Source organism: Mustela lutreola, chromosome 1, assembly GCF_030435805.1.
Source record: "Mustela lutreola isolate mMusLut2 chromosome 1, mMusLut2.pri, whole genome shotgun sequence".
In the NCBI taxonomy this organism is placed as follows: domain Eukaryota; kingdom Metazoa; phylum Chordata; class Mammalia; order Carnivora; family Mustelidae; genus Mustela; species Mustela lutreola.
In genome coordinates this window covers 34,189,028-34,210,557 of record NC_081290.1, presented here as the reverse complement: position 1 = coordinate 34,210,557, position 21,530 = coordinate 34,189,028, and the positions used below count along the sequence as shown (strand labels likewise).

The window sequence follows — 21,530 nt, the reverse complement described above, 5'->3', positions numbered from 1 at the left end:
ACTCCTTCTGTAGATGCAGGCATGATGGTTTGAAGGAAAAGGCACGTGGGGGCATCCTTTCTTCTTAAAAGATTGGCTGACAAATAAATCATAGCTATTCAAATTCAGGTAGAGGCAGACATTTTCCCAGAAATGAATGAGGCAAGCCTGTCACTTCAAGGAAAACAACTGACCGTATTTGTTGCCGACGATAAAATGCAAGCTTTCAAGCAAAAATTAGAATTTGGGAAAACTTGTATCTGCCACTGAGAACCTGACAGCTTCCCAATAATTTCTGACTTTTCTGAGGAGATAGGTGGTGAGATTAACAAAGGCAATGTTTCCCTACTGCATAATGAAACATGTCCACATTTGGAAGAACTTCAAACTCACCGAACCAATATTTTCCAGATATACAAGTCCATGATGGTACACAACTACGTACGGGTGAAGCAGCCATTCAAAATGTCTGACACGCCAATGGGTTTTAATACAACAAAGTTTACTATTGTGGCTTCAGATCCTGTGGTGTAAACTAACCATTAAGAAATTCTCAATTACCTAGTTCTGGTGAAACATCAAAAAAGAATATCCACAATTCCCTGAAAAAGCTATTAAAATACTTGTCTCTTTTCCACCTTCATGTCTTTATGGGACTGGCACTATTCTCTTCATCTACTTCAACCAAAACAATTTATGAAGACACAGTAAAGGGAGAATCAGATAAGAGAATCCAGCTGCCTTCGATTAAGCCACGAAGGAGATTTTCAAACAAATAAAACAATTTCACTCTTCTCACTAAATTGTTGTTGGCTTTGAAAAACATGTTTTTGTTTCACAAAACATGTCCTATTTTGTTAACATTACTGAGTCTCTTACTCTTTTTTAAATGGATAATTTCACAAAATAATCTCCAATTTTAATTTTTATTACAATAAATACTGATTGGGGAAAAAGAAAAAAGATCTTTGGGTCTCTCGATAATTCCTGAAGACCCGAAGGGTTCCCCAAGACCAAAAAGTTTGAGGTCAATGCCTAGAGTAATCTTTTGTTTTCTTCCAGTTTCTCTCTCTTGCTCTCTCTCTCTCTCTCTCTTTTTTTTTCCTGTGTGCCCACCACTTCTTTACTTCTCTAAACCCCATTTATTTTTCAATTCTGTCCTTTACTCCCAGTCAAGCAATGCCTTATCTGCACATTTATGACGCTTATTTTGTTCTACATACTTGGCAAATATCTATCTGGTATCCCCGTCCTCCTGCAGCCTACAATCCAGTGTTCCTACTCCAACTGTGGTCAAGCAAAGAAGTCCGCATCAGTATCACTTGCAAAGACCCCTAACAACCGTAGAGTCTCCACAATTAAAAAATTTTCTTAAAAAGAAATGCAGAATCTCAGGCCCCAGTCCCACTAAGAATCTGCATTTCATCAAGATTCCCAGGAGATTTTCCTGTATGTTCACATTTGAGAAGCAGGGGATTTATGCCTCTCCCTAACTGTTGTGACTTTCTTAGAAGGAAACTAGTATCTTTAATTTGTTGAGTTGCTCAAAAGGAGGGCACGGGTGATGAGCCCTGGATGTTGTACAAAGTGTTGAATCACTATATTAAACGCCGGCAACTAATATTATACTGTATGTGAACTAACTAGAATTCAAATAAAACTTAAAAATAATTTACTTTGTATAATAATCATTCACTGAAACATGCTTACCCATTGTATGAACTTGTTTCTGGGGATTAGCAAAACAACAAAAGCAAAACAGCCTATATCCCGAAGAAACTTTTCCACCTCACAGCAAAGATAGTAAGACTGGTAATAATAACAGTAGCTAACATTTCAAAACATTCTTTCTGTGGGCCCAGCCCTGGGCTGAGGACTTCATGTAACAATCTTATACGGTAGGACCTACTATATTACTACTTCCACGTTAGAGATAAGACATCTGGGGCTCAGAGGTTAAGAGAGGGTAAGCCAGCATGAGCGCCGCTAATACCCAGGAAGGGACAAATGCCACGAGATGGGTAAAGAGATTTAAACAATCTTGAGGAAGAAGTGTGTGAGTTCTCAGAGGGAAAGATTACATCTCAATCTGGGATTCACCCAGAGCACTAGTTCAGTCCCTTGCGCACTGAGGAACTCAGCAGGCATTCATCAGACTGAAACCATGTGAGTGGAGTCAGGGTGACCTATCAACCTTACCAAGAGTATCTTAAAAATAAATGTTTATTTACAACTAAAATAATTTAATTTTTACTCTAGATTTTACCAATCCAATAGTCCTGAACTCCATTAGAGAGATAATAGACCTGAGTTAAAAATGCTTCTCTCTGGTGTTCTATCCATGGAGTCTGTTCTCTGACCCAGGGCTCTTGTCCCATAGCACACAGACGAAAGGTCATCAGGATGCAGAGGGACAGGACATGAACTAAAATGGTGAAAGCCACTTGGAAATCCTGAAAGAAGCTGATGCTTGCGCTGGGTAAAGAAAGGAAGTCATGGAATGTCTCCCTTGCCACAACGAGCAAGGAATGAAAGGAAATGCTGGTTAGTGGCTCCAGGACACACCCCTGGAGCAGACAGAGAAAAGCAAAGCAGAACTGGGGAGTCAGCCCGTTACGGAGCAGTGCACCTGCAGGCGTCCACCACCAGGTGTCTTGCCCGCCCCAATCCTTGAACTTCCCCAGATGCACCTGAAATCAGTTCCTTTCCCAACGATTTGGAGTTGGGGTCCTCACCACCCTCTCATTTTCTGACAACTGCACATGGAGCTGTGAGCACATTTTCTTCTAGAACATTTCATGAAAAAGTTCTGTGGTTCTATTAACACTACTCTCCATGCCTAACAGAGATTAAATATGTTCTCATGCGCCAGCCATCTTGCAGACCTTGTATATCCCTCACATATAATATTTATATGGAAAAAAAGCGTTCTGGTAACAAAAAAAACAACAGACTAAAACCAGTTTCCCAAACAAGCCATTTACAGGATGGAGATCTACCTTTACTGTATTTCAGATGTATATTCAGTTTTATATGAAGACTTCTTCAAATAACACTGAAGGAGAAAAATATTCAGCTAACCATGTTCCTCGTGATACTGAGCAAGAGTCCTTTTGAGGATTAAATTCGATCATATTCAAGAGGAAATCTATGGAAAGCTAAACAAAAAGAAAAAAAAAAAAAAACGAAAGTTCACACACAGTAAACACCACCTCCCCTCTTAGGTACCAAGAGGAATATTTTGGAGTTGGAGTTATCCTGTTCTCTTACTTTCTGACCATTCCACATGGAACGCTGACCATTTAAAGTAGGCTCCATGCCCAGTGTAGAGCCCAACATGGGGCTTGAACCGAGGACCCTGAGATGAAGACTTGAGCTAAGATCAAGAATCAGACGCTTAACCGACTGAGCCACTCAGGTGCCCCAAACATGTGTGATTTTCTAACGGTCAAAAGATTCGATTTTTCCAATGAAGTGTTTGAACATGAAGCTTTTATTTCACTATTTGGCATCTAAGGGGTTTTGTTTGTTTGTTTGTTGTTTTTTAAAGATTTTATTTATTTATTTTACAGAGAGGGATCACAAGCAGGCAGAGGGTGGGGGGAAGCAGGCTCTCTGCTTGGCAGGGAGCCTGATGCGGGGCTCGATCCCAGGACCCTGAGATCATGACCTGAGACAAAGGCAGAGGCTTAACCCACTGAGCCACCCAGGTGCCCCTGGCATCTAAGGTTTTTAACAGGGAAATGCAATATATAAATTATAAGGACCACTGTTGACTACCTTCACATTTATGAAAGCTAACTGAGTACTTACCTGCATCAGGTAAATACCGCATCATCACCCAAGGCACAAAATTTATGAACCACTCATGTTCTAGCTTTTGAAAAGCTAATGTTTCTCCTCCTCTCACCAGATTAATAGGTGGAGAACACTGAGAAGTCATCTAAAGACATTTTGGAAAATTTCAAGCACGTTTTGCTTAACAGTTCATGTCATACTTGGTAATTCTAGTGGAAGGGCTGGGACTGGCTCTGGAATGGCTATGGCCCCAGCATGCTGGTCTCCCCTGTGGCTGTAACAGGCAAGACCAACATTACATGAGTTACTTCTGCCATAATCGTTTCACGTGAATATGGTGGCTGAGTCCACTGACACACAGAGCAGGAGTATACATATCTCTCTATGTATTTATTAATTTCAGATTTTTCTGTGACGATAATGAATTTGGGCAGACAGTTCGTGATGAAATCTGACAACAATTCTTCAAGTCGCCAGTCGTCCTTTTGTCTCTGTGGGCTCACTGGGTCACAGTCCCAGCAGCTACATGCCCTCCATCGAGGGCAGGAGAGGATCTACTGGCACTTCGGGGAGCACTTCAGTCAAGACAACTACAGGACACCATGCCACCCCTTCTCTTTCTAAGTCACCACTCTGCTCACACAACTCTTTCCCAGAAACTTAACCAAAACTAGAAAACAAAATTTTTCTTTCCTTTTCTTTCTTTCTTTTTTTTTTTTTAAGATTTATTTATTTGATAGAGAGCATGAGCAGGAGGGACAGAGGGAGAGGGAGAGGAAATCTCAAACAGACTCCACGCTGAGCGTAGAGCCTGACATGGTGCTCGATCACAACCTGGGCTGAAACCAACATTGGATGCTTAACTGACCACACCACCCAGGTGCTCCAGTTTTTATTTTCAAAATGCCAATAAAGCAGAGAAAAGAGTGTGGGAGTGGGGGGAATACAAATTAAACTTCTTTGGTAATTAATTGAAAAGCAAAGAAGAAAAAAAGAGATTCTTTACTTTTTGACACCTCTAGGGGCAATGGCTTCCTCGGCTCTCCATCTGATGTCTATTTAGTCCCCAGCACAAGTAACCAAGTACCTGACTGTCCACATCCCTATCAACTGAAGTACCATCCTCTGAGCATCCTCTGTCCCACAGCCCTCTGGCCCCTCAGAGCCCCTTCCGGGTCCATTAGAATGGATCTGTTACCTTGTGCTCACTATCACACTGTTAGACTTTTGCTACCACTCATTTCATTGCATTTACCTTTTTGTTTCCTAAAGCATAATACTTTACTTTTTTAAAAAAGGTTTTATTTATTTATTTGACAGAGATCACAAGCAAGCAGAGAGGTAGGCAGAGAGAGAGAGGAGGAAGCGGGCTCCCCACTGAGCAGAGAGCCTGATGTGGGGCTCGATCCCAGAACTCTGGGATCATGACCTGAGCTGAAGGCAGAGGCTTTAACCCACTGAGCCACCCAGGCGCCCCTAAAATATAATACTTAAAAGAGCAACCAAGAACCATTGTGAAGATTTAAGGGAATACTTTTTTTTTTTTTTTTTGGTCTAGAACTTTCCAAAACACTTAATTGAGCAAAATCATTTTCTTCCCAAAGTTCATGAGGTGAGACAAGAATTATTTTTACATCTCTTACCCCCAGGGTATGAAAATCTAATTTGGAAATCATATCCTCTACCCCAGAACACAGTGTGTCCGAGCTATTCTGGAAACATCTCACATCTGTCTTCCTGAATTCCTCCTGTCACATCATGGAACTCAGCTGAGAAGACAAAACAGGAAGGCTAGTGAATCACCAAAGGGTATTTAAAAGATTAAAATTAATTCAGCAGGGCAAACCAGCTGAAAATGAGGCCTTTCCTATATACTGGAGTTATTTTTTTAAGGGATCAGAGCTTCTGAAAAGCAATTTAAAAATCATTTGTAGTTGAAATTACCAGAAAACAACTGACAAAGAATGAACATTTAAATGAAGTTTCTGGAAGAATTAATAGTATAAACTTATGCAACGTTCTAGCACTCTTTAGTTAGCCAAAGCCAGAAACAAGAAGAGCTGCCAATTATGTCAACATAATTAGGTTTGTGCCTTGGCTTTTTCTCTCACCAACTAGCCAGCTTGCCGAAGAGGTCCACTTTGCTGGCCTTGGTACTGGAAACCAATCAACGCATAACATCAAAGGAGTCAACTCTCAAGCAACACGGATCAATTCGCAACGCCAAGGTGAAGTGTAAATGCCAATGTAATCGAAACGGTCCTTTTCCTTGGCACTGGCCTTTCTGACTTGCAGACCTATAAACTCAAATATGAGGACTGTTTGTGGTGGACTGAACGACCAGCCCCCATTCTCCATTGCTCCTAGGAGCCTGGAATAGAAATCGTCTTATCCAGTGCTCTTCACAATTCTGGTTTACAACCCGTGCTTACTTTTTCTGTTTCTACAGAAAGAAGTCAAGGAGTGGCTTGACGGAGCAACCCTCAGAGACCATGCATGTTTCTCATCAAGCTCCAGCCACCCAACTAGCAACGAGGTAACATTTACACAGCCTTTTACTATGCACTACGTATTCTCCGAAGAGGTTCGTATCCACACATAATGATTACTTGGCTCCTGCTTTCATGGAGCTCTATGCCTCAATGGATGGTTTCAAGTAAGGCTGAGGTGAACATGATAAAAGAATTCTGAAAACATTTCTTTAGGATACAGAGAGAGGACGTCCAATAACTCCAAGGGTCTTGAAAGGTTTCACAAAGGAGATGCCATTTGAGCAGGATCTCAATTGTTTATAAGCACAGAAAGATCCTCTAAAATACAGTTTTCCATTTTCCAAACTCTCAAGGTAACTACCACACACACCAAGTTGAAGTTTAAATCTCACATAGTCAGGCTCTGGAGGTCACAGATATACGTCTCAAGGTGATGGTGTGGCAGGAAAACACTGGATGCTGTTTCTGAATACACTGGTTCAAGTTCCACTGTGGACACCTGAGTAGGAGAAAGCAGCACGAACAAGATTCCATGGACACACAGTAGGTCCACAGAATTTCACCGTACCTTTCCTAGTAACCATTTTTTCTAGTCTCACCTATTACGAGGCAACTATGTCAATTAAGTTATAAAATACAAACCCAACATCAAAAATCAGATGTTGAATGCACTGGAACATCAAAGGATTGACTGAGTATACCAGGGCTGCCATTTGTAGATGGCCTCCAGTTTTATTCAGTCAATCATTTATTGACTAAGTTCACCTGCTGTATTTCAGACACTGACAATACAAATAGAAAGGTAAAGACAGACTAATCCCTGCTCTTAGGATGCAGAAGGTCCTAACTAAAATCAGAGTCCAAAATAGAGGCAACCCATCATTAAGGAAGAAGCAAGCTTTTCCATCCCACTGCTGCAGCGATAATGGTGACCACTAATTATAAGCAGCACTAATACTTATTAAACTCGTGCTATATGCCAGCCACCGTTCTAAGAGCCCTCTGAAAATGCTCTCACTTACTCCTCATAGCTGATCTATGCCAGACCCTATCATTACGCCCACGTTACACATGAGAGGCTCTGTGGACTGCCTGCCTCTAACCGAGCTGAGATTCAAACTCAGGAAGTTGACTCTAGAACCCACGCTCTCAACAATTAAGTTCATGAAGCATTAAGGCCCAAAGCCACATCACCTAGATTTTGTTTTCTCTCTGTATATCCTGCCTTTGTGAACCTAATGTTGAACCTAATGTTGGGGTAGCTAGTCCCCAAGATCCACCCGGTTTCACACTCTGTATCTTTGATTCTATGAAGCCCCCAGTTAAACCTGAGTTACAGGTTGGTACCAACCAGGCACTGAAACCTGTAGCCCGGTAGCATCAACATGTTGTATCTTTCAAAAGTTTTCATGCAACCAGCATAAACCAGCAGGAGACTACCAGAGAGAAGACATACAGTCTGACCAACTCATACTTCTCTGAGTCACTGTGCTCCCCTGGGCCCATGGAGGGAATGGTATTTCAAGCAAAATGCTAACAGATCACAAGTTCTCACCTTTAAGCACCAAAACGGGATGTGACCCTTTCTTTTAGAATCCGGGTCAAGGCTTTTTTTTTTTTTTTTTTTAAACTCTGGTAAACCCCTATGAAACTCAGTGATTTCACAGATGTTTTTCTTTTTCCTAACAGGCTCTTGTTTTCTCAGAGGGCAGACGACACAGGAGGAAAAGAGGGGCAACATATTGTACAGATGATTGATTGGGGCGGGGGTTGGGGGAGTTACCAAAATGCTGGAGGGGGCAATTCAGAAAGAAAGAGAAATAGAAAGTAGTCAATCTCTGGGTTAGCCTGGGCATTTTATTTTATAGATAGCAGTTTAACTTGGAAAGGATGCCCCGAAGGTAGAATGAGTCTGTTCTATTTTTCTCTGCTCCCCAAAGCACAGTCTGCAATCCAAAGAAAACTGAGCGGTGATTTGGTCATAAAACACATGCCACTGTGTGTGATGAGTATTTACTTAAGACAAAGCAGATAAGCAAATATACACACTCAGCAATACAGACTGGTATGCAGTATTAGGTGTTCTGGCGATACATACCAGGATCTTACAAAAATTTGCCTTATTTCTTCTTTTCTTTCAACAGTTAGTGCTTGTGCTTTTTATAGATATAAACGTGTGTATTACATGAAACGTATAATATACATTGACTTTACCATCGTTAAGTGAAACATACCCATTTTATTTGAACTGCTTGTGATTAATGTAAACATTAATGGCAGATTTCACTGGACAGACAAAATCAAAAGAAACACAAATGCTGAAAATTCGTTGAGTTTATTTTACTCACTAATTTATGGAGTGGGTACTACCGGAAACTCGGAAGTGTGATCATGAAGTAAAGTGGTTTCGTTTCAGTAGGAGTTCACAACTGGCTATGAAGAAATTCCCAGAGAATTCCCCCAGAACTACTGATACTAATATTTTGAGACCTTGAGCATGCTGAAGTAAGTGCAGAGATCCCAAAGTGACCATATGGCGAACCACAGCAGAAGTCTGGGGGAACCCGGGCGGCTCAGTTGGTTAAGCATCTGACTCTTGATTTCAGCTCAGGTCATGGTCTCAAGGTCGTGGGATGGAGCCCCATGTCCAGCTCCACGTTTGGCGAGGAGTCTGCTTGGGATTCTCCTTTTCCATCTTCCTTTCCCCCCACCCATGTGCTTTCTCTCTCACTCTCTCTAAAATAAATAAATCTTAAAAAAAAAAAAAATTCCACAGGTTTGGTTCTTGAGCATGTTTTTAAAAAACTCAGTCTGGCTGCTTTAGAGTCACATTTAACACATTCTTTTGGGCATATTTGATTCAAAATGTCTATCCTTAGCCACCTATGAAGGGACAGCACCATATTGTCACTCTTCCTTTAAAATGTGAAGGCCTTTATAACTGACTTTAAGAGAGGAGAATGAGTGTATTGTCTCGTTGCTTCGAGAAAGCTCTAGTTCAGTTCACATCATGGGCCAAGCACCAGAGAAACTAACGGAAAGTGATGCCAGGACACTGAGCGAAGGAGTACTGAGCAGAGGAGACCCCAGGACGGAGTCCTGGAGAGACTCAGAGTGGACCAAGCAGAGTGCACACGTTCAGCCTGAATTCCGGGCTCTCCACAGGCCCTTACGGATGCCCACACTCAACAAGAAAAGGGCCGGGGACAGAAATAATGCAAACAGTCAGCAGTGAGGGAATCAGTAAATAAAACACAGGTCTTGAAAAGCATGGACTAGCATGGCTATTGTTGAGGTAGAGAAACAGCATGTCCTTGTCCGTGCTGCCCTACAAAACACATCCTTAAGAGGAAAAAGCCAACCAGTTGTAAAACCATCTGATGTAATATATTTTTTATTTTTTAAAGATTTTATTTATTTATTTGACAGAGATCACAGTAGACAGAGAGGCAGGCAGAGAGAGAGAGGGAGGGAAGCAGGCTCCCTACTGAGCAGAGAGCCCGATGCGGGACTCGATCCCAGGACCCTGAGATCATGACCTGAGCCAAAGGCAGCGGCTTAATCCACTGAGCCACCCAGGCGCCCTGATGTAATATTTTCTTATTTTAACTTTTAATTGCGGAGCATTTTAAAGATATAAAATTAGAGAGAACAGAATAATTAACCCTATGGACCCATCTTTAATAATTATCAGCTTTGGGGCAGTTTGGTTTCTTTTCTTTTTTTTATCTCCACCTCAGTTATTTTGGAGAAAATCCCATACATGATATTATTTATATTAGTATATATTATATTACATTATATCTATTATTATATATGAGTATATAGCTCTAAGAGATAGGGACTTTTTAAAAAATAGCATCATCATAAAATGTGGGTAAATCTTAAAATTTATTATAAATGTGGGTATAGACCTAAAATGTTTTCTGAAAGGAAATTAAAAAAAAAAAAAAAAAGACGACGACGACAGTGGTCATCACTGGGGAAAGGGGCTAGCGGGAGGAACAGAGGAGACTTTACTGTACATTTAATAGCATGTGGTGAAATTTGAAATTTGCCTACAGTGGCCAGTGCCATGCCTGGGAGAGCAACGGGACGGCTGTCAGGACAGGAGGGAGACAAGGAGGTCCTGGTGGTGCTGCTGAAAACAGCAGAGGAGTTTGGCTGGGAGAAGCTCAAAGAGTCCTTGATGTGAATCCAACACTGGTAGGTGACAGCGTCCATCAGCGATAGGATAGGATACTTCCCAGTGCGTAAAATGTAATAGCTATGAACTCAGGAATATTACTAAACATAATTATGCTTCCAGCAGCGTGCAGCTCTAGACATTTAGGAGACGAAATGGACTCATCTCAACCTCCCTACTGCCATATCCGGCTACGGCGGGCTGATGATGAAATCCATCATCTGAAGAACCGCAATTTTAAAGGGCACTTCAAAAACACTTAAAAAAAAAAAAGTCAATGTCTTCACTTTCTCCTTCTCTTTTCCTTATCTAGCGTCCTTGTCATTTCTCTGCCTTGTAGGTTGCAGAAATGTTCTTTCCTTCCGTGGTGGTACAATCTGTTACAACAACAGCCCATGAACAGAGCCTTGGAACCTACAGGGTAGGTGCCAGGTTACTGGTTACGTTAGAGAACTAAGCCTTGGTAAGTGCTTGTTTACGCTGAATTTAGATATGACAAAGTACACTACGTGTTTTAATCTATCAGCAGTACACTGTGGGGGCAGAGAAAAGAGGCAACTGAAAGGAGCTGGCTGTTAGAATCTGTTCGTTTCTGTCCCAGCTGGGACTCCTCCGACAAACCCAAAGATGTTACGGATACAGACAAAGGTCAAGAAAGTCTGGTCTCTATTAGACTCATTAAAACCCTGAGCTTCTGAATATATTAAAGAGAAGAAACGCCTCTTTCTTACTTTCAAATATCACATGAACAAAGCTAATGAAATGTTCCCCCATAAAGGTCAAAGGGAAATATCTATAATGAGCAGAAATTTAAATTTTGTAAACTTCTAACTTTTCATTAGTGTGAGTATAAATACGTTCCGAGAACTTTAAAATAGTTGGTTCTTTTAATAAAGATACATGTGTCCCCTGCAACTGTATCTCTTCTTACTTCGCTTAACAAAACCCAGGATTTCTAGATAGTATACTGAAGAAGTTCACCTAAACACTGGTGGTGTCATTTCCAAACAGGTGACATTCTACTATACTTAACGCCACGGAAACATTTCTTTTCACAAAAATGCTTACCAGGACAAGCAACCAATGTAGGAACCAAAAAGAAACAACTGAGAAATGTAACAGTATTTTCCACACAAGCTGCCTAATTTTACCCCAACAGGCTTGAGTTCTCTGCCCTCAAATGGGGGGCTTTCTTTTTTGGTCGGACTAGAGATTAACCTCATCCATAATAGAACACACCAAAAGGAAGTGCCACTGTGAGTCTACTCCCTTTACCGGGGGGGAGGGGAAGCAAGGGGGGGGTACCTGTTTCATCCGGGGAACTGGGGGAGGCACTGTCTTGGGACAGTGTTGTCCAGCTGGACTCCTCATCACTCGGTGCCAGGTTCTGGATCCGGTGTAGGGCACAATCGGTCTTGGCCCCCGTTTTCGGATGATCCTTTTTGGTCTCTGGGCTGGAGGACACTGTGGCCGCCGGACCATCTTCAGGGCTGAACTGGGCCTTGTTTGGTTTCTGCGGCAGCGCCTCGCCATTCCCAATGATGGTGGAGGCCGGGCCCTGGCCCGGCTGCGACTTCTCTTCCACAGCCCCGTGCTGGTTGCCCACACTCTGCTCTAGGTCTCTGGTTGAGGTTTCCAGGTCTGCATAGTAATTGAGGAAGCTCTTGGTTCTCCTGGGTTGCGAGGGTAAAATTTCACAGCCTGAGGAATCACGCGGGTGGGGCTCTTTGCCCTCTAACTTCTCAGAAGTTATGTTGATGACTGCAGTGGGGCTGACATTTTTGTTGGGGTCCTGCTGTCCTTGTTCTGCGGCCTTCCGGAGCTGGTTCTCCCCATTTTTCACCAGCTTGATGTTGGCGGAGCCATTTCCCAGCAGGGGCTGTGCGGCCGGATCGGAGAGGCCCATCGCCACCTGGATATTAGTTAGTGCATATTTTTTCCTGCATTTGGGGGGCGTGCTGTTCTTGGTTTCGGTGTGTTTTATCTCGGCATTCAACAGTTCATTGTGGGAGGAACGGAGATGAAGGGTATTTGGTGGTGTGGCCGGGCTGTTGCGATTCGTGATGTCCGTGGCTCCGCTGCTGGCCATAAACACAGCCACAGGGTCTACACCTGAGTCAGCTGGAAAGAAAAAGAAACTCGTCAGTAGCTGCCTGACATGACTGAACTGAACCGATTAACATACGGTGAGCCAACATTTTTATACAAAAAACTGAAAGAGTTCATGCTTCCGTTGTATACATTCTTATAGAATTGACCCATTTTCCTCTTTGTTTTCCTTGCTCACTCATAAATTAAATAGGAACAAATAAAAGGCTTAATGTGGGTACATAAAAGCCAATTTTTAGAAAAGCTAAAAGGTCTTCTAAGGGTCCAAAGTTTATTTAGACTCTCCCTTTTGTAGTCATATAAAAGCATTTTCTTCTGGTCATTGTTCACAGCCTTGAAAATAACCCCCTTTCTAAACATTCACATCACATTTCTATTCTGTAGTTCCTTTGGGCAACAAAAAAGTTGCTCAAAAATCAGCTGGGGCTCCAGCTTTCTTAGTTAACCTGAAAGGTCACTGTTCACTGATGTGCCATACAGCCAAGGTAATTTTTCTCAGCCACGTTTAGAAATTGTGTTCCGAATGCCCGGAAAAGTCAAATCTCCACTAGAGTTTGCTAATATCTTTGTGAGAGTATTTTTGACCTGGGCTTAGTATTTGTACGAAAGAGACATTCTGGAGAAATGGCTCAGTTACTGGAGAACGTACACACACAAAAAACTATTACTAATAATGCAGCCTTGAGCCCTAGGCTACTGCTGGGTTAGAGCCCCCAAAGGAGTCTGAACATGTTCCACTGAGTTATAATACCGACTCAGCTGTTCACAGTCCCCATGTGCCCTTGCAGGACTCCAAGGAAACCACCTGACAATTGCATTTATCTCAAATATTGCTCATACCATCAGTGATTTATTCCACATGTCTCTTGCTTGGAAGAAAGAAAGGTTTCTCAGACTAGAAGGGAACAAAATTCATCAACAAGAATTCCTAAGGTTTCACATTTCTCAGTCTGTGAAGAATGACCCCTTTCTTATCTGATCCTCTGCCTTCCACAGAGGCCTCAGTGAGTTTACACCGGCAAATGAACCAAAGCACAGCTCCCAACATTCCTAAAATTGTATTGTGACAACTCCCTCTTCCACTCCCTAGGCAAAACAGGGATCTCCCTAGGAGAGAAAGGTAAGAGTATTCCTCCATTTGAGAGCTTAGAGGTACTCCTTTCTCTTTCAAATACTCAGGATTGCCTACTTTAGGAAAGAGTCACCCACTCATCCGGGAGTCCATGTACTTCTAGAAAGGTAGGCAACATAATGCTGTAAGCAGGGCCCACATTCATAAATGCAATGACGGTGTGGCGCACAGAGACAGCTAAGGGCTGTAAACCAAGTGGTTAAACTTCAGACCCCATTTCTTTATCAGGATTCCTGCTTACCCAGCAATGTAACTAACCACCTGGGGTTCATTTTATAGGAAGCCTTGAGCCCTATAAAAAACTGAGTTTAGTTTGTTGCTCCCTTTCAAACAATGCTCTGATAACTACGTATTTTACAAATTACATTGTTTTAACTATTACTACCACTTCTGTGTATTACAGATTAGAATTTACCCTCAGTCAAGAGCAGCACTTGATAGGAAAGGGCTCACTTTGAACCCACAGAATTTTCCCCGAGACACGTATTTGTAACATGGGCACACAAGAGAAAACTCTTGGGTATTCAGAATGACATTACTATAAGAAAGTAGGAAATCTTTGGCTTTTTTAAAGACCTGGCCAAAAAAAAAAAAAACTTCTATCAGTCTATTTTAGGATGTTAGGTACTATATTCTAGCAATGTTATTAGAGAGAAAGTTTTATTTACTTTGCTCATAACCATAAACATTTTCAGAAAGAATACCATCAAAATTTCAAGGTGATTAAATAGCTTTTATATACTGGGTGTGACAGATTTATAAAAACTTTTAGCCATGTTCTTCTAGATCACACCGTCCTCCCTATGCCCTTTGTCACTCTCCTGTGCGCTAGAAATCACAAAGGGGAGGTTTGGGCGGGTTACATTAGAACAACAGGACCATCCTGTACAAAACAGCTCTGTCTGTGCTGTTTTTGTAGATCAAAGCCTGAACACAGTTTGAGTGTGTTTTCGATATTAAATGATGGTATCACCTGGGAGCTAAATCAAAGGTTCACATCTAGAACTAAGGCAGCCAAGTTAACGCTATGAAGTATACAGTTGTCTCTGGGAGTTAACTATCAGCTAAGCGGTCATCTGGGGTCAAAAGAAGTAAGCAAAAGTTAGCAAATTCCTAGAAAGATGAAGGTTTCAAAGGAGGAGGTCCCTGAAAGTGGGAAGCAGTGCCCACGACGTTAAGAACAAAGAACTCGGGGTCAGGGAGACAGGCTAGTTACTAGCTGAGTGATCTAGGACACCTTACCTTCAGTGTCCTTGTCTGAAAAATGGGGCATTTTTGTTGCCAGGATTGTTTGGAGGATTAAAATGAGAAATGCGGGCCCGAGGATTTAGTATAGTAATAACCATAATGTGTCAACAAACCGCACCCCTTTACATCCAAGGGACAGAGCACAGGGCTGCCTGCCAGGGGCCTCCAATTTACCACCTGATTAGCTCCAAGTGATAGAAACAGTCCTGTCGTACCGTACCGTAGGTGGTTTTTTGTTTCTTTTTTAATGCAAGGAAAATCTTACAATGTCTCTTTAAATCTTCCATTGAGCTGTTTTCTTTGGAGACCAAAAGCTTAAGAATAACTCCAAATTCCTTGTTATAACAGATAAGTTAGTTAAACTGTCCATTTCTTAACTGTAAAATCAGGATAGTAACGGTATCTTCACCTCACTGAGTTTTGTTGAAAACTAAGAAAGACGGCTGTCAGCATTTAACTCAGGGCCTGGCATACCATTAGGGATTCATATTATTTTATGGTTCCCTCCTTCCTCACGCGCTTCCGTCTCTGCTCGCCATACTGCAGGCCACCATATCTACTGAGCACTTTCTTCTTGCCAGGCATCATGCTGGGAGTAGGGAAACCGAGACACACAAGATCCCACCTGCTAAGTGCTTTCAGCCTTGCTAAAGACACACACACAATAATGTGATAAAACTCAACCAGGATGGGAGCTGGGGAGGTACAAGGGAGTGAGTGGTCTTCCCACCTCAGTCTGGAGAGGATCTGAAGGTAAGAGAGGCCGGATTCGCATTTGGGGAGTCTTCGCAAATCAAAACGCAAAAGGAGATGCGGTAAAGGGGAGGAAGAGTCAGGCAGAGTCCCACAAGACATGCTCCAAGGGATTGGACTTGACCCTGAGGCAGAGAAGATCAAGTACTTCAACAGAATGAAGAATGGAGGAGGCTGAAGAGAAAGACACAGAGAGAGAAGGTGAGGGAGAAAGAGAAAGAGAGCGAGGGAGAGGATACGTGTGTGGGCGCGCACGCGCGCGTGTGTGCTGTCTTCCTTTATGTAGCAGAGGGAAAGGGCATCTTTCCTCCAGCATATTCTCCAAGATGACTCTGGTGAAAAGGTATTAAAGAAGCAATGGAAATGAGGCCATTAAAATACCAGAGGTCCTCAGGGAGAGAGGAGAATGATGTAGACAGAGGGTGCCTCCCTAACCAAACAGGCGGGCTAGCCCCATCTTCATGGTCTCCCATTTGGCACTAGGGTCTGACTCTGACATTTATCAAAGGGAAGCCAAACACATGCAAGGAGACCATCTGGAAAGCTACGGTCAATAGTCCTATCAAGACAGTAGGGAAGGAACAAGGTGGGCATGGGAGACTTAAGTACGGGGAACAGGGCAGGGGGGAATCCTTCCCTCTCACTGCCATCATACTGAATCTAGGCATTCACCTCTTGACCAGGGCGAGAAGACCAGGCCTCCATGAAGCAGCACTGGCTGATGATAAGAACATGGGCGGCTTCCGCCCCTCACAGCTTCGGGAGAAGGGCAGAGGTGGGCAGAGTGACCATGAAGAACTTCACTAAAGAACAAAGGGGGGGCACCTGGGTGGCTCAGTGGGTTGAAGCCTCTGCCTTCAGCTCAGGTCATGATCTCAGGGTCCTGGGATTGAGCCCCGCATCAGGCTCTCTGCTCGGCAGGGAGCCTGCTTCCTCCTCTCTTTCTCTCTGCCTGCCTCTCTGCCTACTTGTGATCTGTCTCTGCCAAAGAAATAAATAAAACTTAAAAAAAAAAAAAAAAGAACAAAGGGGCAGGGGAGAGTAGCCCATGATTTGGGGTTATAGGAAGGCATTTTTGTTTTTTTAAAGATTAAGAGTCTTTGTGATGTGTTATTGCTTATAAGGCAGAAACACAGAGAGTGACAGAGAAGGGATAAACAGAAACACGGAAGAGGGACAGATGAAGAAGGGAGAATCCAGGTGATGAGATGAGGGACCACAGCAGGTACGAAAGAACCAGCCTTGCCCAAGACAAGGGACACTTCTTCAGGAGGGAAGGACGGAGAGGGAGGAAGGATGGAGAGAGTGACACCAACTCTAGGAAAAGCAGAACTGACAGCCTTCACTTTCTCTGTGAAAGGAAAATCTTGCCCCAAGGGAAGCAGGCTAGGGGAACAGGAGGAGAAGAACAAAAGTCCAGAAATAGTCACGTGGGAGAAACATAGAGTTGGAAACTTCTTCTAAAAGAAATGTGAAGTTTGATGGCATGAGAACAGACACACAGATGAATGGAATGGATCAGAGAGCCCAGAAATAAACTCATGCATGTATGTCCAATTAACTTATGACAAAGGAGCCAAGAGTATACAACTGAGAAAGGACAGTCTCTTCACTAAAGGGTGCTGGGAAAATGGGACAGCCACATGCAAAAGAACGAAAGTGGGCCTGGCCCTTAACACCCACACAAACATTAACTCAAAATGGATGAAAGACTTGAACCTAAGACTTGAAACCGTTAAGTTTCTAGAAGAAAACGCAGGCAGTAAACCCATTGACATGGGTTTTGGCAATAGTTTTTTGGATTTGACACCAAAAGGAAAGGCAACAAAAGCAAAAATAAACAAGCGGGACTGCATCCACCCAAAAAATCTGCACAGCTGAAGGAAACCATCCACACAATGAAAAGGCAACCTACTGAACGGGAGGGGAAACACATAGTCACAGAGGCGGACAGGATTTCGGTGGCAGGTGGGGGGACAGACGAGGCATGCATTCTGGGTATGGCCTGGAGAGGACGGGGAATGGAGCCGGGAAGGGGATGGAGAGCTGGGAAGAAAAGGCCAAGGGATGTGAGGACTCCACAAGGTCAAGAAACAGGTGTCATAGGAACAAGGATAGGTTTTCAACCCCAGCAGCATGCATCCTTTGGGGAGCTTTTTTAAAAAGCACAGAAGGCTAAGGCCCACTCCTAAAGACACCCTAAAGAGTCTGATTCAATCAGCCTGGGGCAAGGGCCCATCAGGGTGATTCCAATGTGTGGCCAAGGTCAAAAACCACTAAAACCAGATAATGATTTCAGAAGCACTTGGAACGCTCTGATCATGCGTGTCCCCTTCCTTGTCTTTGCACAACTTCTCAGCATCCTGCCCTCCTATCTGGCAAGTTTCTATTTCACCCTTAAGATTCAAGGTAGGTATCACCCAGTTGTGAACTGTCTTCTTGCCCCTCCAGACAGATTCCAGGGCTCCTTCTTCTATATTCCCAAACCTTCCTACACTCATCTCTATGACAGCAACATCCCCATTGTGTTATTTTTGCCCTGTTGGAGTTTCCCATTAGACTCTGACCTCCAGTAACCAGAACAGGAGCACAGCATAGAGTAGGTACTCCATGCATGTCTGTAGAATAAATCATTGAACACAATGGGACCAAAAAAAGGTGTTTCGTTAACATCTCAAGAAATGTTTATATTAAAAGTCTAGCTTTTCTCAAGCTTTTATCCCATGTAGCATCTGAGCAAGAGTTAAAATAAAATCTTTCAAGATACTATCCAGGCTGATTTCTTTTGCTCCTCGGTCTTGGCTCAAGAACATTCTTGTTCAATTCTGCCATAACTCCCTGAAGAAGAAAAGGCTATTTCAAGTCAAAAGTACATGTGCTGTGACCCAGAACAGACTGGTATACTTCTCTACCAGACCTGATTTCTCATCAGCTGTCATCCTACCAGCTCCAAGTTTTCCAAGCTCTGCAATGAACAGCTCTGGTGCACACGGCACAAGGCTCCTGTCACCGTCGTGCTCCCCAACACCCAATTCCAGGCCTTCCTCCTTCCTCGTATTTACCCCCAGTATCGTTAGTAACAATGAACAGAAGAGAATCACATATGATGGGAAAGAGCGATACAACAGTAATATAAAAACTAACAATTCTGGAGAAAAACTAATTCTCTGTGGCTACAAAAATGAAAGGACGACTATCGTCCTCTTCTGCCCGAGGACCAGTCGCCCTCACCCAACTTTTGCTTTCACTCTTCTCCATGGAAGACAGTTTAGCCTGCTTTTCCCAATACCAGTACTATATGGAGGCTCAGAAGTTGGGGCATTCAAGCCACTTCCACTTATCTTTGCCTCCCATGATCTTACTATAGATTTGAGATCAAAGACCACTTGGTCTAATACTCCCTATAAATTAGGGGGATGGAGTTAAATCCACTGACATGTGGGCAAGACCCGAGGCAAGAACTCATGGAATTGCCACCCTACATTTCCCAGACCTGAAGCAAAGGGATAGCCCTTCATCAGTTTCTTATCCTACTGAATACTCTCAGTTTTCTTTGGAGTGTTCCTCTAGCAAATCGCATTTCCCCCTCCCACCTCCTCCCCGCCTGCTTTCAGGCCTGCCTCACTTATCAGTTTCTTTCTAAATCCTCAAGCACCACAGCTCTGTGGCCTAGCCTATCACGTGTTGCCCTGTATCATTCTGAAAACAAACTGATCATGGAGCTCTCCTGCTTAAAACCATCTACTGGTCAACCATCTACTCATTCAAAAGCTCACTCTACAACCACTTCAAATTCCCCTATGCTAGTCTCAGTCGACCCTCTAGTCACATCTCCCATCACTGCAACCCACTCCACCCCACAACCCCGACCCTATTCTCTACAAGGCAGCCACAATCAACTACCTGACAATGCCAAGCCCCTTCTCAATTCTTTCCCCTTGCACAAGGAGTTTGTTTCTCCTGCCTAGGAATGTTCTTTGCCCTCATCTCCCCTACCCCCCCAACCCTATATACCCCAACTGAAAATGCCTATGAATCCTTCAAAACCCCATTCCTTTAGCCTTCCTCTGATTCCTATACACAACGATGGCTGCCGCCTGTTCCATGCTAGGTATGTAGCAGGCTATTCCCATCAGCACTTCCAGACACTGAGATATCTATCTCCCCTTCTAAACTGTAAGTTCCTTGAGGGCAGTGACTGTTCTATTCATTTTTTAGGACAGTTTTATCAAGATATAATTTACATATCATACAGCTCACTTTTAAAAGTGTACAGTTTGGGGGTGTTTAGCATATTCTCAGAATTGTCCATCCATTACTAGGCAGAGTGCAATTATCACCCCAAAAAGAAACCCTCAGTTCATCAGCAGTCACCCTCTGTTCCTCCCACACCCAAGCTCCTGGCAACCACTAACCTACCTTCCGTCCTTACGGAGTGCCCAGTCTAGACATTTCACGTAAATACAACCACCACAGGACATGTGATCTTTTATGACTGGCTTTCCTCACTTAGTGGATCATCAGGGTTCATCCTTTTTGTCATATGTATCAGTACTTCATTCCTTTTTGTGGCCAAATCATATTCCATGGTATCAACAGACCACATTTTATTTAAGTGTTCATCAGTTAATGAACATTTGGAATGTTTCCATGTTTTAGCTATTATAAACCATGCTGCTATGAACATTCACATACAAGGCTTTGCATGAACATACGTTTTCAATTCTCGTGGGTGAAACCTAGGAGTGGAATTGCTAATTATATATGTAATTAATATAATATATATCACATGTATATAATATATTTGGTTATATAATGAAATACATACAGTTATATGTATTTATATGGTTACATAATATTATACATAAGGTTATATAATTAAATACATATGACCTTTCGAGGACCTGCAAATGGTTTTACAAGGCAGGGGCACCATTTTACATTCCCACCAGCAATGGATAAAGGTTCTAATTTCTCCACATCCTCCCCAACACTTGTTGTGTCTTTTTTATGCTAGCCATCCGAGGAGGTATGAAGTGACATCTTGTTGTCATTTCGATTTGCATTTCCCTTTCATTTTTATATTCCCAGAGTTTCCAGGGCCTTTCAACACAGCCTGGCATAGAAGAGTACTCAATAAATGTTTGATTCATTAATCCATCCACTCATTCATTAACTAAATAGCCATTGAGCATCTGCTATGTGCTAGCTGCTCTTCTCAAGGCCAAGAATATGACAGTACACAAAATAAGCAAAATGAATGAGGAATGGGTAAGCAAATACTGGTGACCCCGAGAGTCTTTATAGCACAGAGGGGGTTCTGCTCTTGGATTTCTGGTGGTGAGATGGGCCCTCAAGACTTGGCCATTACGTCTACAGCTGCTTGTCATGCTGTTATCAAGTCCCAACATCAATGCAGGAAGACCGATATCTATTGCAGAGATGGATATAAGTTGAGAGTGTCACAAGAGCTAGTATTCCTACAACCATCACTCTCCTGCACGCCCATAGGGAAACATCTGTTATAGCCCGGCATGCATTTCCTCTTTAACCAGTAACAGCCCCACAATTTTTCTTGGGGAATCAACCTTTCTACACTCTCATTCCTTCATTCAACAGATTCTCTGGTGTGCATGGCCATGCAAAAGCCTTCTAGCTGCCTTCTAACTGCAAAGGTTATAGCAGTGGGCAAAACTGACAAAAGAAAAACACCTACTCGTGTGCAGCTTACATTCTAGGGGTTCAGCCCATATGTTTCAGGCGGAGATGACACTGCCCCTTGCTTTGTGGAGGACAGGGCCCAGGCCCAGCCAGTCAGAACAGCAAATCCCCA

At 42.9% G+C, this 21,530-nt stretch overlaps 1 protein-coding gene across 12 annotated transcripts in view; it reads right to left on the bottom strand.

Annotated features, from left to right (window-relative positions):
• The window catches only part of APBB2 (amyloid beta precursor protein binding family B member 2), a 368,905-nt gene that overhangs the window by 165,857 nt on the left and 181,518 nt on the right, over positions 1-21,530 (bottom strand). For all 12 annotated transcript variants that reach the window (XM_059162875.1, XM_059162941.1, XM_059162904.1 and 9 more), the window contains one exon: positions 11,761-12,576. In XM_059162875.1, the coding sequence (XP_059018858.1) occupies positions 11,761-12,576 (816 nt within the window). The remainder of the gene's footprint in view (positions 1-11,760; positions 12,577-21,530) is intronic.